General features: G+C 42.6%; 1 protein-coding gene across 1 annotated transcript; it reads left to right on the forward strand.

Moving 5' to 3' along the window:
- Positions 1-238: 238 nt before the first annotated feature.
- LOC137156221 (prosaposin-like) lies at positions 239-18,330 on the forward strand (the record flags this gene model as incomplete). The annotated part of the gene is made up of 13 exons (XM_067552948.1): positions 239-379; positions 3,148-3,222; positions 4,437-4,562; positions 6,349-6,543; positions 8,081-8,224; positions 9,334-9,390; positions 11,521-11,637; positions 13,105-13,203; positions 13,637-13,820; positions 14,056-14,225; positions 15,586-15,666; positions 16,263-16,370; positions 18,193-18,330. Coding segments are annotated over 13 exons (1,533 nt in total), but the record flags the coding sequence as incomplete, so codon positions are not given.
- Between the last annotated feature and the right edge of the window lie 1,114 nt (positions 18,331-19,444).

Raw genomic sequence — 19,444 nt, forward strand, 5'->3', positions numbered from 1 at the left:
CAGTGTTTGGGGTTGGGGGGCTAATAGGACCCACAGAGCTATGTGGGGTAGCCTACATGCTGAATTGGCCTGCACTGCCATCCAACACCTCAGGATAAAATGTGATAAAGATGTCTTAGGATGACGGCATACAGGCAAGGCCTCCGTATGGACCAACATGAGGTCACTCTCTTCTTCAACGGTTGAATATCCTCTTTGTTGTGTAGTTTGAAAATTGACACACTCTTTCCCTCTCTCATTGGCAGCTGTGGCAAGCCCCCTCTCCTGGCAGAAAGAGTGCACGGAGGGTCCTGAGAATTGGTGTCAGAATTTGCAGTCTGCTTTGCGGTGTGGGGCCGTGGAGCACTGTCAGCAAACTGTTTGGAACAAGTTTCCTGTGGTGAGTGGGCAGGCTGAACAAACTTACCTTCTGTCATAGCCCTTGTATTTCCACATGCTGCTCTCTGTAAAGTTCTGGCCCTACTTAGAGGCGAGAGGTGACATCTGAATTGCACTTTTCTGTAATTGTGTCCTCCACAAGTTTTGCATCAAGTCTTTCTTTCCTATCAATAGGGTTGCACTATGTGAATGAACTAAAGGGAGAGAGTGATTGGCTGACTTCTCTCTCTTTCAGTCCTTTTGCTCCACATGGATCAGGCCCCTTCTAAGATAGGCTGCCACCAATCTAACAGACAGCCCTATTTCTTTGAAGTTTACAGGAATCACCATGTAACTTTTGCATCTGCCAGAAATAATGCATAATTCCAGAGCTCATGTTAGGCTACTGTAAAACTTATGCTAGAGGATTTGCAGGCCTTCCAATAATAAAAAGTTTGTGAATATATATAAATGCCTATAGATTCTCCCAAGAGTTCCCATGTATGGAACTTTTCTGTAGAAACTGAAGCTAATTTTTGGACTAGCCTAAATCTCTCAAACTACACAATTATTACCATGTGTGCTGAAAAAAATGGCCAATAAAATGTACTGGTTTCTGTGCACATAGTGCGTGAGGGTCTGATTCTCAGTTGCCCCACCCTTGCACTTGAGGCAGCAACAGGGTGAATGGTTAAGGGAGTCTTTAAGCTACCTGTATGTTCTTCATATTCTGGGGGTGTTCAGGGCACTGCACAGTCTTTGGTATAAGCTAAAGTTAGCCTTGGAGCTGCTCTAAGTTACACTCTGCTTCCCATTACCCATTATTTTTGGGAGGGAGAGAATAGCTCAAAAGCAGTGCACTCTAGTCATGCCCTTGGCCTGCACTGACATGCCCCCAAAGTTCCCCTATGCTGGGAGCAAGGCTGGCAAAGAGTCATTACACCAGCTCTATGTCAGTGGGGACACCCTCTTTGTCAGTCTCATTTCACCTTTAAAGTCTCTTTCTGCTGCTAGAAGAGTGTTAAAAGGCTTTGGGGTAAGTGGGAATTGGGTCCTGTGTATGTCAGTTGGTTAAAGAGAATGGGGGACACCAGCTGGCTAAGCATGGGGAAATAGGCAACAAATGTAAAGGTCACTTGAGTTTGCAAAGAGTGATGACTCTCCCACACCAAGGGTTCTCTTCCCTCAGCCCAGTGTAGGAAGATCTGCTTTTCTTCAACCTTATGACTCATCCTGATCTTGTGTTTAATTCCTTCCTTCCTCTTTCCATGCTCCATTTCATGTTGCACACCAGTCAGCCAGGTCAAGAGACCATTTCTTTTCCACCTCTTCCTAAATGGGAAAAGTAGTAAAAAACCTAAATTCTCCCAGAGAAGCAGTTGGCACTGGCAGGAGACCTTATCTGGTCATTGCCAGACTTGTTAACGTATTGGCTTGTATTTTGTGAAGGTGTAGGACTTTAGTAAAGGAAGCAAGCATGGTACTGTTTTGGAGGGTTAACTCACTCCTTCTGAGGCGTGCTTTCATCCTTCACTCTTTTTAATCCATGAGAATTTTTGATTCAGAGTTTCACTGTGGGTTGTTGGGGCTTTTTGCTTTAGTGTCAGAAGTGCAAGTTAGGTTGGTGTACAAAGTCTGCAGGCAGGATCCCGGTTCTGACAGATTTTAGCAGGCCCATTAGAGCAGGGCTCCGCCTTGCAGGTGTCCACTAGTCCATGGAAGTCGTGTAGGAAGGATGGTGGGGGAGTGACACCTGGGTGGGGTACGGGAGTGGTAGAAAGCCAGGGAGGGGCGCAGGGGATGGAGGATGAGACAGGTAGGGTGTTATCCTCTCTGTAAAACTTAAGTGCTTGAAATTTTCTATATCTGAAATGTCTGGAAATTTGAAGTGTTTAACTGGATAAGACTCCATCTTTCTGTCTCCTGCAGTCACCTAGGCCCAGTCCGTATCACTTGTCTTCTGCATCTGTTTCCTCTCCTAGCCCCTTCCCCAGGTACCTTCTGCCCCCTTACATTTCTCCTCGTTCAGTCTCCTGCACTTTCTCTATGTAGCTCCTCTTCCTAGCTCATACCCCCATTCTAAGACCAGGAAGCATGGCTCTATGTACCACCCACTCCATCTCCAGTCCCCAATCTCCCCTCTCTGTGCCTCCATCTCTATACCTTTCCCAATCTTCTGCCCCTTCTCATTTACCTGTCTCTCCTTCTTATGTCTTCCCACCTCTGCCAGCAGCAGGTCAGTGTACTGTAAAGGGTTTTATATTTAAAAATGTTCATGTTATGTAACATTTATCTATGTATACAGATAAAACCAGTTCTTGTCATTCCCCCACTGGATCCCTACTCCAAAGACTCCACTAACAGGCACCTCTCTTTACTGAGTCCAATACACCAAAGTAAACATGAGTTTGGCGGACATGACACTTTAGAGATGGGAGGACAAAAAGATGTTAAGAAAACTTTCTTGGAATAAATGATGATGGGAATATTTTGGAAGCATGGTAGCTTTAAAACTCCTTTTCTGCCCTCCTTTCTCCAAATACCCAAAAACTCAACCTTCCCAGAAAAAAAAATCTATCCTGGGATGAGATGGGGCATGTGAGATTTCAGGGAAATGTTGTTTTTTTAGAAATTGGGGGAGGAAGGGTTAAAACTTGGGCTTATTATATGAAGCTAGCTTCCTCCTTCGCTATATGATACAGAGACAAGACAGGGAAAGGAAATTTTTCATTTATGTACCAACATGCAGGTCCCCCTCTGGTAACTTTTTTTCTCTTTTCTTTTCCCCAGAAAAGCATCCCATGCCATATGTGTAAAATGATGGTATCTCTGGTTGGGAGGATCTTGCAGGACAATTGTACAGAAGTAAGTAGCTTGAAGAACCCAGGAACCTTTGGCTTTGAGCACTAGATGCAGTACTATAGTAGTGACCCAGGGAGGGGCAATGAAGGGGAACAATATCATGAATGGCTTTCATTACCTGAGTTTCACAGAGGGAAGAAAAGGAAAGCAACCATAAGATCTCCTGTCTGGTGGATGATCAGAATGTTCACAAATGACTGAAAATGACTTGGGGGCTGGAAATAGATTGTCACTATTGCTACATACCTGCTAGTCAGGAATTTCCATGCAGACGTTGATCCAGAGTCTCATCTACATTAAGGCCTCTTTACACTGTGATCTCTTTGGCAATGCAAATGGTTACGCTGCAATGGGAAGGTGCCTAAATGGGGAATAGGTGTAAGTGAGAATTATGATATACACGGAGGGGTTGGGCTTCATCATCTCTGGCAAACAGGGTCCCTTTCCCTGCCTCACCCATTGGGAAATTCAGAGCTCCTACTTACTTCTGATATGTCACTGACTGACTTCAAAACACTCTGTTGTTTGAATGTTTTTGTGTTTTCTTTGCCTACCCCTCTTGGAGGACTAGTGGTGCACTTGTTTAGCTTTGGTTAGGATGGTGGGTTACCAGGCAGTCTCTAAGAAACTACAAAGTTCTGGGGTGTGATGTGACAAGGGGATTCTGAAGCCACTTTGCAACACTCTCCCCTCTTTCCCTTTGATGCAAGTGCCATTCCATCTGATCAGCAGTCAATCATCGTTATCCCACTTAGTCAGGTCTTTTTAGCCTCCTTTCTTATCTCTAGTTGGAATCTTTGTGTCTATGAAACAGAGGCAAAGAGAAAAGATAGTGGATCTCCTGGATCCACTATCTTATTTTATAAGCTAGAGAGCTTGCCTCATATGAAGCCTTTAAACCAGTAGGAATTCTTTCTCACAATGACTGGTCTTGCAGGAAATGTTCCTCTTACTACAGCGTAGTAGGTGCCAGTACCAGCATTCTTTCCTCCTCCAGAAGATCTGGGACAGTCTGTTTTTAAATTTGGGACTGGAGAAATAAACATATTTTATTCATCCATACTCCAGTTCTGCTGTAAGTCTGCCTTTCCCCAGGAGCATAAGGGTTTGCCCAGATTTGTCATAGTCGCTCCTCAGAATGTGAAGAACTTACACACCTTTTTGGATTGTGTATGTGAACACAACCCATAACACTCCCTTCTTCTCTTGTCTCCTAGGAAAAGCTCCGTGTTTTCTTGGATAAGTCATGCGGGTACCTTCCTTTTCAGGACTGGTCAGTCAAATGCAAGAAGATGGTGGACACTGGAATGATAATGATCGTAGAGCTGAGCAAACAAGTATTGGTAATTGGTTGGGGAAAAAACAACAGTACAAATTTCTGATGTAAAACTGACGGGTTGACTTTCTGCATTTTTGTCCCTTTTCGGACAATGATAATAAATAATATGGTAATATGCTTATGAAAGAGCATATAAGCAGATTCCAATCCAATATACTATTTTATGTAATAAAAAACCAAAAACTTAAGCTCGCCAATAAACAAATTCTTCACTTACCTGCCAAGATTTGAATACAGGGTCCTATTTGAACTATAGCAATTGATGACTCTATTAAAACCTAAATTGCTGTATGGAATGGAACCTTAAAAGTGACCTCCAAAGGAAAATAAAACAGGTTTGTTCCATTTTTTGCTTCTTATGATGTATAAAGAGATTCTAAAAAGATATTTACAAAACGAAATGATTTCTGCTTATTTTTAACACTAGAAATATCAGGAGGGTTAAGGCCCTCTATGATTTTGCAGGAAGACTTGTTGGAGGTCTCAGAAATGTAGATATAGAGCTTTTTTGGAACTTAGCTTGGAGAGTAGGGGATGTTGAATTTCCTTTTCAAAGTGCTTCTCAGACATTTAAGTTTTTAAAGTCTGATGAAACTCCCCTTCCCCTCTCAGTTAGTCAGGTTTCACATCCTTGGTATTTGTGAAATTACTATATTCTCTGTCTACCATGGAGACTTCCAGGGTAGACAACACTGGCATTTCTAATGTTAAAAAACAAACTTCTCAGGCCTCTTCATGCATCAGAAAGAAGCAAAAAAAGGGCACAAGTGCCTCTTTCCCCTCTTTGCAGGCTCCCTTTATGTGTTAGTGAGGTCACTTACTATTAGAGCTGATCAAAAAGCTTTGTGATAAAAAATGACCTTAAGTAGGAAATGGACATTTCTGATTCCTTTGAAATCTTTTGTCTTTTTTTATGAGACGAAAAGGTTCATTTTAGTTTAGTTTCAAGTTGAAAAATTTCTTTTTTTATTTTCCTGCCTGCCCTGCCCCACAAAAACACCTGAAAGAAAAAAAATTCAATATGAATCAAAATTAACGTTTTCATTTTGTTTAGTTAAAAAAACAAACCACCAGAAAATTTAGTAAAATTTCTAATTAAATCCATTTTTTTTGGTTCAAAAATTTTCATGGAACATACTTGCCATCTTCCCCCAGCCCGTTGCAAGAGAAACACAGAGACCAGATGCCCTGACTCAGGGTCTAGTGGTGAAAAGTCTTTAAGTTAAGCTTTCCTCTATCTCTAATGTTTATTTCCGCACAACAATTTGATGTCTGCACCAGCCTTTTCCCTTTGCATAGTATTTAAAATTTCCTTTTTCCTTCACCTTTAAAGCAGTTAGCTTGGCTGGCTGTGTATCTTCTAGTTGTCACTTTTATTTACAGAAGAAAGCTAGGGGATCTGCGTAGGACTGCACCAGGAGCTCTCTCCCGTTCGCATAATTACTCCACCTCCGTTAGAGGCAGAAGCTATGTTGGGAGGAGAGCATCTCTGCCGACAGAGCATTGGTGTGGACAGCACTTAGGTAGCTGTAACTTGTATCGCTCAAAAGGTGGCTTTTTCACACCCTTGAGTGATGTAAGTTAGATCGACTTAAGCAGTAGTGTAGACCTGCCCTTAGCAACTGTTGCTTTGTTCACTTAGGTTTTTGCTGCTCTGAGGGGCACTAAGTAGCAGGGAAGGATGCTGCTTTTTATTTGTATTCATCTCCTCCCCTCAGGTGCAAGGCGAACTTTAAGTCGGCTGTGGATGCCAGCAAAGCAATGACTTGGCCTTTCTTTGTTCTTTTTAGTCTAACCCTGATGTTGTATGCCGTGCCCTCACCTTGTGCAAATCCATAGAGACTCATGAGGGAGCTCTGAAGTTTGAGAAGCCTCTGCAGTCCAACGAGATACCTGCGATGGACTTCTCTAAAATGGCATCTCCTTTCCTTGCTAATGTCCCTCTTCTCCTTTACCCTCAAGACAAGCCCCAGCAAGACACCTGGGTGAGGATGCAATATGGACAGATTGACTGAGGAAGCTAATCAGCTGCACACAAAGGAAGCATGCTGTGTTGTGTTCTAGTGTCACAATGCTTCTTAATAACACATACCATGCTGATTACACGTGGGAGCACAAACACATGGCTTTACAATGCAAGAGAGCGGAACTCTCATTCAGGTTTCAAGTTGACAATTGGACTTCAGAAATATATTGGGCCAGTCCTTGAGCTGCTGCACATTAGCATAGCTCCACTGAAGGCAATGGAGCCACACTGATTGACATTGGCTGAAATACTGTTCCAATTCTGATTTAGAATGAACACAGTCCTTTGAAAGAATGGGTCTCTTCCCTTCCCTTTGCAGTGGCCAGTGATAGAACATGTGACCCTCCACAAGCAGACTTTAGAATGCACATTAGTGGGTATTTAAAAATAAATGAAATCAACAACTAAGGTGGTGTCAATAATTGAGAAAATTAGCCTCATTGCTGATCATACAATAACTTGGATTGTTTCTGAATTGTTTTATCACATGTAAACGACAGGAATTCTCTAAGAGTCTAGTTGGAGCAGCAATGGCAAACAAACCCAATTTTAAGACCTTGGCAATAAAATTCAAAGTGTAGTGTATATGAATGGATTACACCATTCAATGAAACAGCTTTATATTTGGGAGAGTAATGTTCTTTGGGGCAGGGATTGTCACTTATTATATGTTTATATATGTTTATATATTTATATAGGGCCTAGCACAATTGTTGGTCTAATTAATTAATTAAATGTTATTGTGTTAAAACAGTAACACTGTACAGCTTAGCAAGGAACAGTTTGATTAGATATGGGACCATTCCTGGCTTATGCTAATGTGTTTTTACTCTTCCTCCTCCACTCTTAGAAGTGCTCTCTCTCTCTGCTCTCTCTCTGACTTTCTTATTCCCTCACAGTGTATAATGACACTGTACATTTTACTAGCTCTTTTGTGTTGTACATACCTCAGGTTTTTTTATTGTTTTATTCACTCCAACTTTATGATCGTTTGTGCTGTCTAACAATGCATATTGTCAGGTAGTACTAATTCTCAATTCTCCCACTGGGGTGAGGGGCAACATGCAGAAAGCATGTGAAGGTGAGATTCCATCCTGCACACACCAGCGCCAGACAGAAGTCAGCAGCTTGTTAAAGTCAGGGATGTGAGGGTTCAGCTGGCATGCCCTGTATATGCCCAGGCAAGGCTGCTGTAGATTTAAATTGGATGGGAGGGAAGCATGGGAGAAGAGTCTGTGTCTTACTTGTGTGTTCTGAGGGGACTGTTCCTTGGAAAGAAACATGGGCGGAGCACAGGAATGGAAGCTAGGAATGCTGAGTTTTAATGCTCTGTCACGGTCTCTCTCTGAGACTTAACCTCTCTGCCTGGCTTTCTTCACTTGTCAAACGGGATAAAACTGCTGTAAGTGCTTCCTCTGTTCGTAGTGAGGACTCAGTAGCACCACTAGTCTAAGGCATGTGTTTTAATTTTTGTCTATCCCCTTATCTTTTGTCAGGAGGGAGGACACTTGTGTGGACACTGTGTTCAGCTGGTCACTGACATTCAGGAAGAAGTGAGAACCAGACCTTTCTTCCCTGAGTCCTTTGTTGCTAACGCCAAGCAGCTGTGTGAATACTTGGGACCTAGCATGGCTGACAGGGTAACAATTTTGATTTTACTAAGATCAGCTTCCAGTTGTGGCCAGGGTGGTACTGAACAGCTGTAGAGTCCATTAAATGCTCTGCTTTGGAGTCTTTCTTCACAGTCTGCACCCATTCCCTTCCTGCTGTTCCACGTGGACACAATGTTTGTGGCTGTATTTGTCCTTAATGAAAATGCTGAACAATGTCCCTGATGAAAAGTCCGTAAGACCTCTACCCTCTCCTTCTTCAAATCCTTCCTCTACTCACTTCCCGACAAGAAGTTAACCAATTAACATTAGCTAGGTTGAGGGCAAACTGGGGAGAGATGAAAATTATTTGTTTTAAAGAAATTGTGTATACACTGACTCTATGCTATCCCCTCCACCATCCTGCCTGCTGGCTTATGTTCATAGCTGGGGGCTATCTGGGGTAAAGGCTGTGTCTTCATGTGTGAGTACAATGCCTAGCACATAGCAGGTGCTACTGAAATACAAAAAATAATAATACTGTAGGGAAGGTAGGTAACATAATACCATTTTATTTACTGGGCCAACTTATCAAACACAAGGCTTCAGGTGCTAAATGGTTAAGGCTGGAATCTTCAGTTCCCAACTCCTTTGGTTCTTGGTGAGATGTCACCACTGTCGGTGCTGGTCACCTGACTCCCGTAGGCTCTTAAAGGTCTTATTTTCCTGTTCCTTTCCCACCCCACTCCTAAAATATCATCACTGCTGTATAAGGGAAGCTTCCAAAACGCTGGATACATCTTAGAGGGGAGTGGCAATTAATTCCAGAGGCAGGTGAGGTAACACTAGGGATTCTTTAAAAAGATAGGCCCAAAAATGCAACACTACATGCAGACGTCTGCCACTTCATTTCTGATTCCCCCTGTGACTGTGTCTTTGTCACACTGCATACCCCTGATAAGGCTTGAAAGATAACACCTAGAATAATTCAAAACGCTATTCAAATTCAAAATGTGCATTGAGGTCAGGCTAACTTCTGTGGGGACTGTTGCTTTGAATTTTCCAACATTGGTATAATTGCCTTCCTAATGTGGCATTGACAGTGCCTTGTGGCAAGAATGGTTTGTTGGTATATACTGAGATGTCGGTCTCTCCCACAGTGCAAGAGCTATATTTTTGAACATTCAGAGTTTGCTGTCCAGTTGATGAGTAACGTGGTAAGCTGAATATGATGTAAACACCCTCTTGATATCATTTCTATTCTTGGTGCTGGTTCTTCATCAGAGCTTGTTCTGGAAAAAGTTACTTTATTGCCTTTAAGCTTTCAGAATGAACCTTGAGGAATCCTAAGGTCCTCCATGGAAGTATGAAAACTACATGATTAATGTCCTACTGTTCCTTTTAGGCCATGCAGGAATGCTAGTGGATTTTGGAAAGAATAACATCTGACAGTTTTTTATTTAGTGGGGTTTTAAAAAATGTCTAATTTTGCCATAGAATTGTCCCAATTTTAGATAACTCTGTCACTTTGGATTCAGAAGAAGGCACCCTCTTGTCTTGTCAGAGTTGCATCTAGTGCAGCTTTTAAATTTTCCCACTGTGTAGACTTCATCTCCTACATTTGACGCACACTCAGCTCTCTAGGCAAACTGAGCATTTCTAACAGGTACCTGAGTAGGTCCCTCCCAATGGAACAAATGATAAATGGAGCTGCCATGGCACATCCCCGAAAAATGCTTCACAGCCCTGGAGGCTTTAAAGCAACTAAAATCTGAATGTGGGTGGTGTGGGTTGGATTGACAGCAATGGAGAAAAGAAGAGCAACATGTCATTGCAGTAATAGATGGCAGGGCCCCACTGCTGTGAGATGAAAATCATTATTCAGAGTAGCACTTTGCATTTACACAGCATTTTTCAATCAAGATCTCAAAGCACTCTAGAAAGATGGCTAAGCATTGGTATTTTCATTGCAAGGTTGGGAAACTGAGGCACAGTGTCTCTCTGATTCAGTGGGGAACAGAACCCAAGTTTGACTTTCATTCCTATTCTAACTGCTAGACAGCAAGGCTGCCTTTAAAGTAAAGAATCTTTTATTTAAAAGAATAATCCAGATTTTAAATTTATTTGTACATAATCCTTTTCAAATTCAAAGGAATGTTATGGGCTCGTGTTTGGAATTTATTCTTTCAGTGCCATCTGGGGATGTGAAGACATAGTTTTATATGGTAACAAGAATATTCAAATGTTTATATATTTGGTCCAATTAAATGTGGATTGTAACTAATACTTAGGGGTAATATTTTAAGGTGGGGAAAAGAACACACTTGGGTTTGCTCTTGGCCATGTTCTCCTTCTGTCCTGAGTTAGTCTGACTGAGGGACATCTCTGTGTTAATCACATGAAAATGGGCTGTTAGCATGCTGGGCACTAGTCTGGAATGGACAATGCCAATCAAACCTTTGCTTCACATTTCTAAACAAAGATAACTGGGCTCCTGGTGGAATGGCGGGGAGAGGTGGCTTTCTTTCCTAGCAAGTTCATTTTATTTGTGGAATTTCTATACATATTTTGACGGCTGGATTTATTTCTTCTGAATTCTAATTGTTGTTTCATCTTTTTTCTTTCAACACCCTGCTTCTTCACCAACAGAAAGCTAAGGTATGTGCGAAACTTGCCTGTGGTGGTGCATTTCTTCTACTTTTCATAAAAAATTCATAGATTCATAGAAATATAGGGCTGTAAGGAACTTTCAGAGATCAAGAAGTGCAGCCCCTTGCTCAGAGGCAGGACCAAGTAAACCTAGACCATCCCTGGCAGGTGTTTGTCTAACCTGTTCTTTAAAACTTCCAACAATATTCCACAATCTCTCTTGGAAGCGTATTCCAGAGCTTAAATATTCTTATAGTTAAAAAGCTTTTCCTACTATCTAACTTAGATCACCCTTGCTGCAAATTAAGCCTATTACTTCTTGTCCTACCTTCATTATTTGAGGACATCAATAACTCAGTCTTAGGTTAGGAATCTATTAGAAGAGTGGTGGATGAAGTTCTGTGACCTGTGTTGTGCAGGAGGTCAGACTAGATGATCATAATGGTCCCTTCTGACCTTATAATCTATGAGTCTATGTATGAGTATATTACAAAGGAAATCTGATCAGACCGCTGGCCTGGTAACCTACCTATACCACAGTTTCCTCCAAGAATATATGGAAAAACTACAGTTGCCAAGTGTATTGCAACCTTCGTAACACTGGTTTGGGTTATCTCTTCCCTCTTCAGTGAATTCTTCATAGAGCCTAAATAACCGAATAGAGCCTGTCCTTACTTAATTTATGTATCTCTCTCCAGCACCCGAAGGATATTTGTGGCATGGTTGGATTCTGTCCTTTCCTGAAATCTGAGCCCCTCCAGTCACTGGTACCAGCTAAAGTGATGCATATGTCAAATACGAAGGAGCCTGAAGAGGTAAAATGAGTGTTTTAGCACCCTCTGTTGGTTTGCCACGGAAAGAGCAAGGCTTGCATATTACCAAGATGAGCTGGAGGAAGGATCAAAGTCAGGCAATAAATGCAGAGCCTTCAGTAGCGTGAATCTCTGGTATAAAGTATCGATCTCCTCAGTGTTCTGTGGTTAGATTGCAAAACTGCTGAGAGGTGGTATGAAATGGAGTACAGAACTAGAGCATGGTCAGGATTAGAACTGATCAAAGCTTTCAAATTTTAAAAACGTTGGTCTTTCATTTGTTTTGCAAAAATGTTTTCACTTTACCCCTTCCCCTATCTTCTTCCCCAGCTCTGGTTAGGCCATCACTTTCAGTTGCTTATAACTTTATCTGTGATATACAATTCTACATACATCATCAGAGAAATTAGCCCTTACTGAGGGCTAATCTCTGGTAAGGTTGAAATTTAGTCTGAGTTTGGAGTTGTCAGAACCCCAGATGCACCTTTTAAAAAAATGTACAGTGTTCACATTCACATAAGTCAGTCAGATCAATTTATATTTTAGAATCGTTGAAAAGTAGGGCTGGATGGAACCTCAAGAAGTCATCTAGCCCAGCCCGCTGCGCTGAGGCAGGGCCAAGTAACCAAAACCATCCCTGACATCCCAATGACGGGGATTCCACAACCTCCCTTGGAATTCTATTCCAGTACTTAGCTATCCTTACAGCTAGAAAGATTTCCCTAATATCTAACCTAAATATCCCTTGCTGCTGATTCAGCCCAGTACTATTTGTCCTACTTTCAGTGGACATGGAAAACAATTAATTACAGTCCTCTTTGCTACAGCCCTTAACATAGTTGAAGAGTGTTATCAGGTCACCTGAGTCTTCTTTTCTCTAGATTAAACATACCCTTTTTTTAACCTTTCCTCATAGGTCAGGTTTTCTAAACCTTTTATCATTTTTGTTATTCTCTGGATTCTCTCCAACTTGCCCACGTCTTTCCTAAACTATGGTGCACAAAACTGGACACAGTACTCTAGCTGAGACCTCACTAGTGCTGAATAAAGTGGGATAATTCCCTTCCATGACACTCCTGACGCTCCTGTTAACACCCCCCAGAATGCTATTAGCCTTTTTTACAACTGCATCACATTGTTGACTCTCGTTCAATTTGTGATTCATTATCACTGCCAGATCTTTTTCCGCTGTATCACCTACCCAGTTTTTCCCCTTTCTGTAGTTATGTGTTTAATTTTTCCTTCCTAAGTGTGGTACTTTGCTCTTTATTGAATTTCATCCAGTTGATGTCAGACCAATTCTTCAATTTATCATTTGAGAGATTTCAATGCACAAGCAATGTCTTTCAGATCACTGGGGAAAAAAATTGTAGGGAATTTAATAAAAGCAGTAGGGTTCTATAGAAATGACTGTATCCCCACTCCATATGATCATTGTTTTATATGAGTGTTCTGTTGTGCTGTAATAAGCAGAAAAACCTGGGACCAGGAAATAAAACTCCCCTGTGTGGTATGTGTGAGATTGTGGTGAAGACAGTAGAGCGACTGATGGACAACAACATGACAGAGGTATGTGGCTGGTGAAGGGGACACCTTTTGTTCAGTGATGCAGAGCTTGCCCCGGCTATTTATGGGTGCAGGTCCTGCGTGGAGCATGTTCTGCTGTTGCTCTGGAGGCGTGTGAGAGCTGGCATGAAGCCCTGGCAATAGCCCTAACTGTATTCTCATTTCTGCTGTTTAGGGGTTGTTAGGGAGAGACGGAATTCTGTGAAAGGCTAAATGCCGCTTGCAATCTCCTCCAAAGGCTTGGTGTGGGAGAGGCCTTGGCTTAGACACTATTTTGGGTTAGTGGGTGAATTGACGCAGTTAAACTTTTGTCTGCAGCAGAGGGAAGGGTTGCACAGACGACTGAGATCTATCTGTTCCCTCAGGAGATACTCAGAGGCTAGATTGCATAGATTTATTCTCTCTTCTCCCTACACCTACTGCTTTTGTGTTCCAGGCACAAATAGTCAATGAAATGGAGAAGGTCTGCTACATGCTACCTCATGGTGTCATAGGGCAGTGTAAGGACTTTGTGGACTCCTATGGCAAGGCTGTCGTAGTCATGTTGTTGGAAGCGACTAATCCTGAAGTTGTATGCATTATGCTGAAATGCTGCCCCAAAAGTAGTCCTTTGCACACTGGTAAGCACGGGGTAACCAGTATCCTGTCCAAAACATGCTTGTTTACATGTGAAGTGTCCAATCTATAGATATATATATATGGCACTAGTACAGTATTCATTTGAGACCACTTGCTGGGGTTCGAGGAAGGGAACCTTTTGCTGTTTCCTAGGTCTGGGACTAGAGAAGACTGCGCTGCTGAGAACTCTCACTAGAAAGCTTGAGATCTAACACTCTAATTTTCTGTTTCTGATAGAGAGAATTGGTCTGGAGCAGCTACCAGTAAATACTGGTGAATTCTGCAATGTGTGTCAGATTGTTGTATCTTATATTGATAATGAGCTGGAGGAGAATGAAACGCAGGCTGAAATTGGGATTCTGCTTGTGAAGGGCTGTCATTTATTGCCAAAACCCTTGACAGACAAGGTAATTGCAAGTAGCTACTGTAGGGGATGGAAGATCTGATGTTCCCTACTCAGTTCACTAAAACACATGTCCTGTGCTCCACCTGCAGTGCCTCTGTCACCTATCTGCTGCTTTCCTCCCCTCTCTTAATGCTTTACACCTTTATAGTTTAGATTATCGTTTCTAAAATCCAGCTGGGAACAAATTCACATGCACTGAGGCTGGGCATTAGTGTCTGAGTCTTCGCAGTGGCTTCTGTACTTTCGATGGCTGACTGCCTCCATCTCCGGCAGGTGATATTTGGAGCTTTGAAACTGGCCACAGTGCAGCTGAGACTCTGGATAGTGTATTAATTGTAAATTCCTGCTGGGATTTCTCTTCTCTTACTCAGCATCAAATAATATAGACTTCCTTTTTGTTCAAAATAAACTGCCTGCATACGGGGTAAGTTGATCTCTGGCAGATCAGATGGTGGCACCTGCCCCTGGATATGTGGCAGCGTGCATCACAATCGGAAACAAAGAGTAATACAAAATGGACAAATGTGGAGAGCCATGTATTCCGGCATCACTACAGAACCGTTCTAGAGAGAGACACCTTATGTGCTAACTCAGATATATGTTGTCATGCCCATAAAATCCATCGCATGCTGTACTTTGTCATTGTATTGTGTCTGAGCTGTTCAGTCATTTGCAATAAGTATAACAGTCAGAGTGAGGTGTGTGGAGAAGTTGCAAACCCTTCTCTGGAGGGAAAAGGGAGTTGAGGGTTGGCACCTGTTGTGCCCTGAGCTGTGAGCAGTCTAAAAATCCACCTTTATGTATCCATATGAGTTTCTGGATCCTTTTCCTATCTGCTTTCTGAGTAAAAGCCATCGTGGCTGCTGTCTTGGCGCTGCACTATTACATCTGGGGGAAAAAGGTCCTAGCACAACTACAGACCATCTGCCTAAGAGCATTTGGCTATCTCAGTACTTTGGCGCTGCTGCTGAGAGTAACTGACCCATTCATAGCATGATAGTGTAGGGCCAGCTCCTGCACAGCAGTGCAAGTCTTTGTGTTTCAGCATAGGGTCACAGGAGCTTCATCTCCTCCCCTTTTCCTACCTGCCTCACTGCATATAGTGTGCGGTGGGGAAGGAGGGAAAGCGATAGCTTGTACGTTCCTTGGGCAATCTTCCTGATCTGTAGTGAGGCACTGCACATTTCTGAAGGGTTGAACTACTCTCCCTAGGCATCTCCTTCCCAATCTCAATGGAAACACTTGGTCGTCTATAAAGTACCAGGCAATCTGGGGTTCCCAGTTTGATTCAGGATACTTTGTCTTCATCTTGTGACGGTCTAGCAGAGCATTCAGTCTCATGTCATCTCCTCTTGTTACAGTGTGATGAGATTGTGTTGCAGTATGAACCAGAAGCCCTACGACTCCTGGTACAGATAATGGATCCTTTCTTTGTGTGCACTGTAAGTAGTTCAGCTGGCATGTGCTATGCGGGAAGTATACTATCGGTTTAGACTATTTCATGGTCTCACGAAAGGACAGCTGTTCATAGATTATTGCTTTTTTGCCAGGAAAGAAGAAATAGTTTTATAATACTTACCGTTTGCAAAGGTTAATTGTGCAAATCTTTATTCTCTCCCCTGCCTCACAATTCAAATGCAGGAAATGTAACTGTCATGTAATGCAGTGTGAGGTGTGTGTTCCTACTTTGAATGGGATCTTCAATATTAGATCAGCAAATCTGCAGCCACCATAGAAGCTGAAATTAACCGGAGTCTGAAAATTGGTGTCCTCTCAGGGAGTGTCTCACAAGTCTGTTCATTCAGCTACAGACCCAGCTGCCAATAGCAGTCTAGCACTGTGGTGTGGAAGTTCCCAGCACTGCCTCTGTTTTGTCTAAACACTCCAATCCCCATTGGAAATAGTCATAGCAGTACAGGAGGGACTGAATCATGGGGGATGGGGGTGGCGGGAGGAAGGAAGTGAAATCACTGAATGTCAATGGTAAATGGAAGGATATAACTTCCTCTTTCATTCTCTCTCTCCTTTCACTGCACAGAAAGTAGGAGCTTGCGTATCTTCCAAAGAGGATCTCATGGGTAAAGATCCATGTGTGTGGGGCCCAAGCTACTGGTGTAAGAACATGGAGACTGCAGCTCAATGCAATGTAAGTCACCAGAGATTCCCTCAGAGGGCAGCTCTGAGATGCTGTTAAATTAATGGGCAACAAACTAAAGTACTTCAAAAATATTGAACCTGATTCTCCTTTCACTTACACTGTTGTAAATGAGAAGCAACTCCACTGAATGAAGTGGATTTTCATCAGTGTAATGTTGGTGTAAATAAGAGGAGAATCAGGCCACATTTTGTGAGAGAGAACCACAAATACCTGGCCTCCAGTTGCTGAGAGAGGGTAGTTTAGCTAGTGGGAATAGAGGCTTGTCAGCTCTTGCTTATCTCTCAGGTCCTTTCAGAAGAAGTGTAAATGTGCCACTGCTAGAACACTTACAATTATGCTGGTCAAAGGATTCGATGTTCTACTGGAGTGTGACCATCTGGTGCCGGCAGTGGTCCCCTAATGGGACTCTTCTGTCTCTAAAACCTGACACTTCACTGTTGATAATTTTTATTTAATTTTGTGGAATTTCAAACAGCTGACTCTGAGGTGAGAGGCTCAGAAGATGTAACCAGCTCACACAAATGCTTTTTAACTCCTGGGGTGCCAGGAATCTGGGATTATTTCAGAGAAATTCACAGATGCTAATATGGAGGAGTTAGACTTTTGATTATGAGACTAAAAACACATCCTAAAGAAATGAGATCAGCTAGGAAGAAGGTTGGTCACATCCATAGATGAAATAGAAGAAGTTATCTTTGTTCACGTCTGACTTGGCCATTTCCTCTAGAACTTGAACTCTTACTTTATACTATGGACTGGCCTTTGGACAGGTATCTTCACGACCCATGATAATTGTCTGGCTCTGTCCAGGAAAAAACAAGCATGGAGGACAAATTTTTGCCATCACAGCCAGGGCTGGGGCTATTGGGTGTGGTAGCATGGCAAGTTAATGCTGCAGATCCTTGAGCCTCTGTTCTTCACTGGTGAGGTAGAAAAGTCTCTCAGTGACTGAATATTTGTACGATCAAGTCTCTCTACTCTTTTCCCATGCTCCACCCTCCTATTGGATGACTGCTTCAGTCACAGAATGGTTGCTGATGCATACAGATGCCGATACAGGCTGCTAATTTCAGCACAGCTTGCCATGGAAAACTCCGCTACTCACTAATGCCAGCACAAAGGGTTGGCACAGGAGCACAAGCACTTAGTGGCTGTTACCCTGTAGTACAGAGGGGTGAGTTGCTAAAGCAGAAGTTTAGCCTGGGAATAAACAATACCCAATCTTAGCTCTGCTAATATTTTACTGTTAGTATGGGAGAGGCCTTCCTTTCCCACTCCCTGGTCAATAGTTCAGAGTCTACATTTAAGGTATAAATTGAGCCTTAGGTTGTTTGGCTACCTGTCCTTCCAGCCAAGGAGGACTGGATGTACTTTTTTGGAGCCAGTTGATGCCATTCATTAAGCAGCTGAAGGGACTGTTGTTAACTGAGGAGAGCTGCTCAGGTACCATGGTGACAAAAGCAGTGCAAGAACCCAAGCAGGTCGATGAGCTATGAGTTGTTTCCTGTAGTGGGATGAGGCAGAGCTCCTTAGACCCTGCCCACGTGGCAATGGAGTGGTCATGATCATACATCAAACCAGGGATTTCCTGTATGTATGACTTCCTTTGCCCCGGCCTTCCCTGGTGAAGTTTCTCCTACAGTGCTCATTAGGACCACTAAAGACGAGCAGGAGAGTTTGATTTAATATCAGTTTGCCCTGAAATCCTGCCTGGTGCTGGAACTCCAAACTGTTCTCACAAGTTGACACTGGCTATGTTATAATGTGAAGATACAAGCCTCTTTCACACCTCTCTCCCTCTTTCTCCTAGGCCGTTGAGCACTGCAAACGTCATATATGGTCCTAAAAGAAACCTTTCCAGCTGAAAATGTTTGCCATGGTTTTGATAATGCATCCTGGGATTTGTCTGGGTGGGGATGGTTGAGATGTCCAGGTCAGTTCAAGAACTATCTCTCTCCTCTCCCTCCTGAAGGTCCTGTACCTTCAGGTTTCTTTGCAGTGCGGCTGTCATGTATGGAATTCATCTGCAGAGCTGACTCACTAAAAGCCTTAAAACCGTACTGTTTTTTGTGCATTTGGAGCAGAGGGGTTGTTCGGTGGGGAGTGGTGTAGTGTAGGGTTTGTTCCATTGTGAATTAACAGCTTTATGTCTAATTTAAAAAAACAAAACCAAAACCAGAATAGGCTGACTAAATTGAAATTTTGTGGTTGGTTGGTGATGACCCTAGTCCCGTGTTCTTGAGTGCACTGCCCTTACTTGGGGCAAGACAATTAAGGCTCAGATTTTTAAATCAGCCTGAGGTATTCAGATTGCAAGTGAATGTGACCTGGGCATCTCAATCCCTTGGGTTTATTTAAACATCCCATCCTAAATTTTACTGACTTAAGTGAACAGTAAAACTGCCATTTTGAAATGTTTCTTGTATAATCTGGAGAAGGAAGGCATGGGGTTTTTGAGTTCACATGCAACTGGAAATAAGTTTTAACAGCCAGATCCTCACCTGGTGTAAATCAGTATAGTTCCATTGAAGTCAGTGGAGCGATGATCCTTTACAGCAGCTGAAGATCTGGTTGTAAGTGCCACGTCACTGTAGCACAGAAAAGGGCACTCTAAAAGCACAGGTTGTGTGGCAAGAGCTGCCAGGAGTTGTCTCAATGTGTACACTTTTGTGTTTTGTTGGGAGTGCTTTTTTCGTAGACATCTTAGGAAACTAACCTGATTAAATTTAACTATAATTCTTATCTTTCCATTACTTTCTCAGGTGGTACATCCTCGATATTTTGGGGTTTTTAAATTGAATGAGAAACAAAACCATGATTTATAGCTTTTCTGTTGAAATTAGTACAGGATCTGAAAATGCTTCATGTTCAAAAAGCATAAAGCAGCTGCAGTTTTTCACTCCATCTGATGAAAGTTTGTGTAATGGCTACCGAAGAATCTGCCTTATATGGGGTTTTCCCCTGTGCATCAGTGCGGAGAACATTCAGGTCTCCTTAGCTATAGAACCTCTCCTCTACCATTACTGGTTGCATCATATTCATCCTGATAGAGCAGCCTCATG

Source organism: Emydura macquarii, unplaced genomic scaffold, assembly GCF_026122565.2.
Source record: "Emydura macquarii macquarii isolate MOO-44397 ecotype Brisbane River unplaced genomic scaffold, CSIRO-AGI_Emac_v2 contig_1390, whole genome shotgun sequence".
NCBI classification, from domain to species: Eukaryota; Metazoa; Chordata; order Testudines; family Chelidae; genus Emydura; species Emydura macquarii.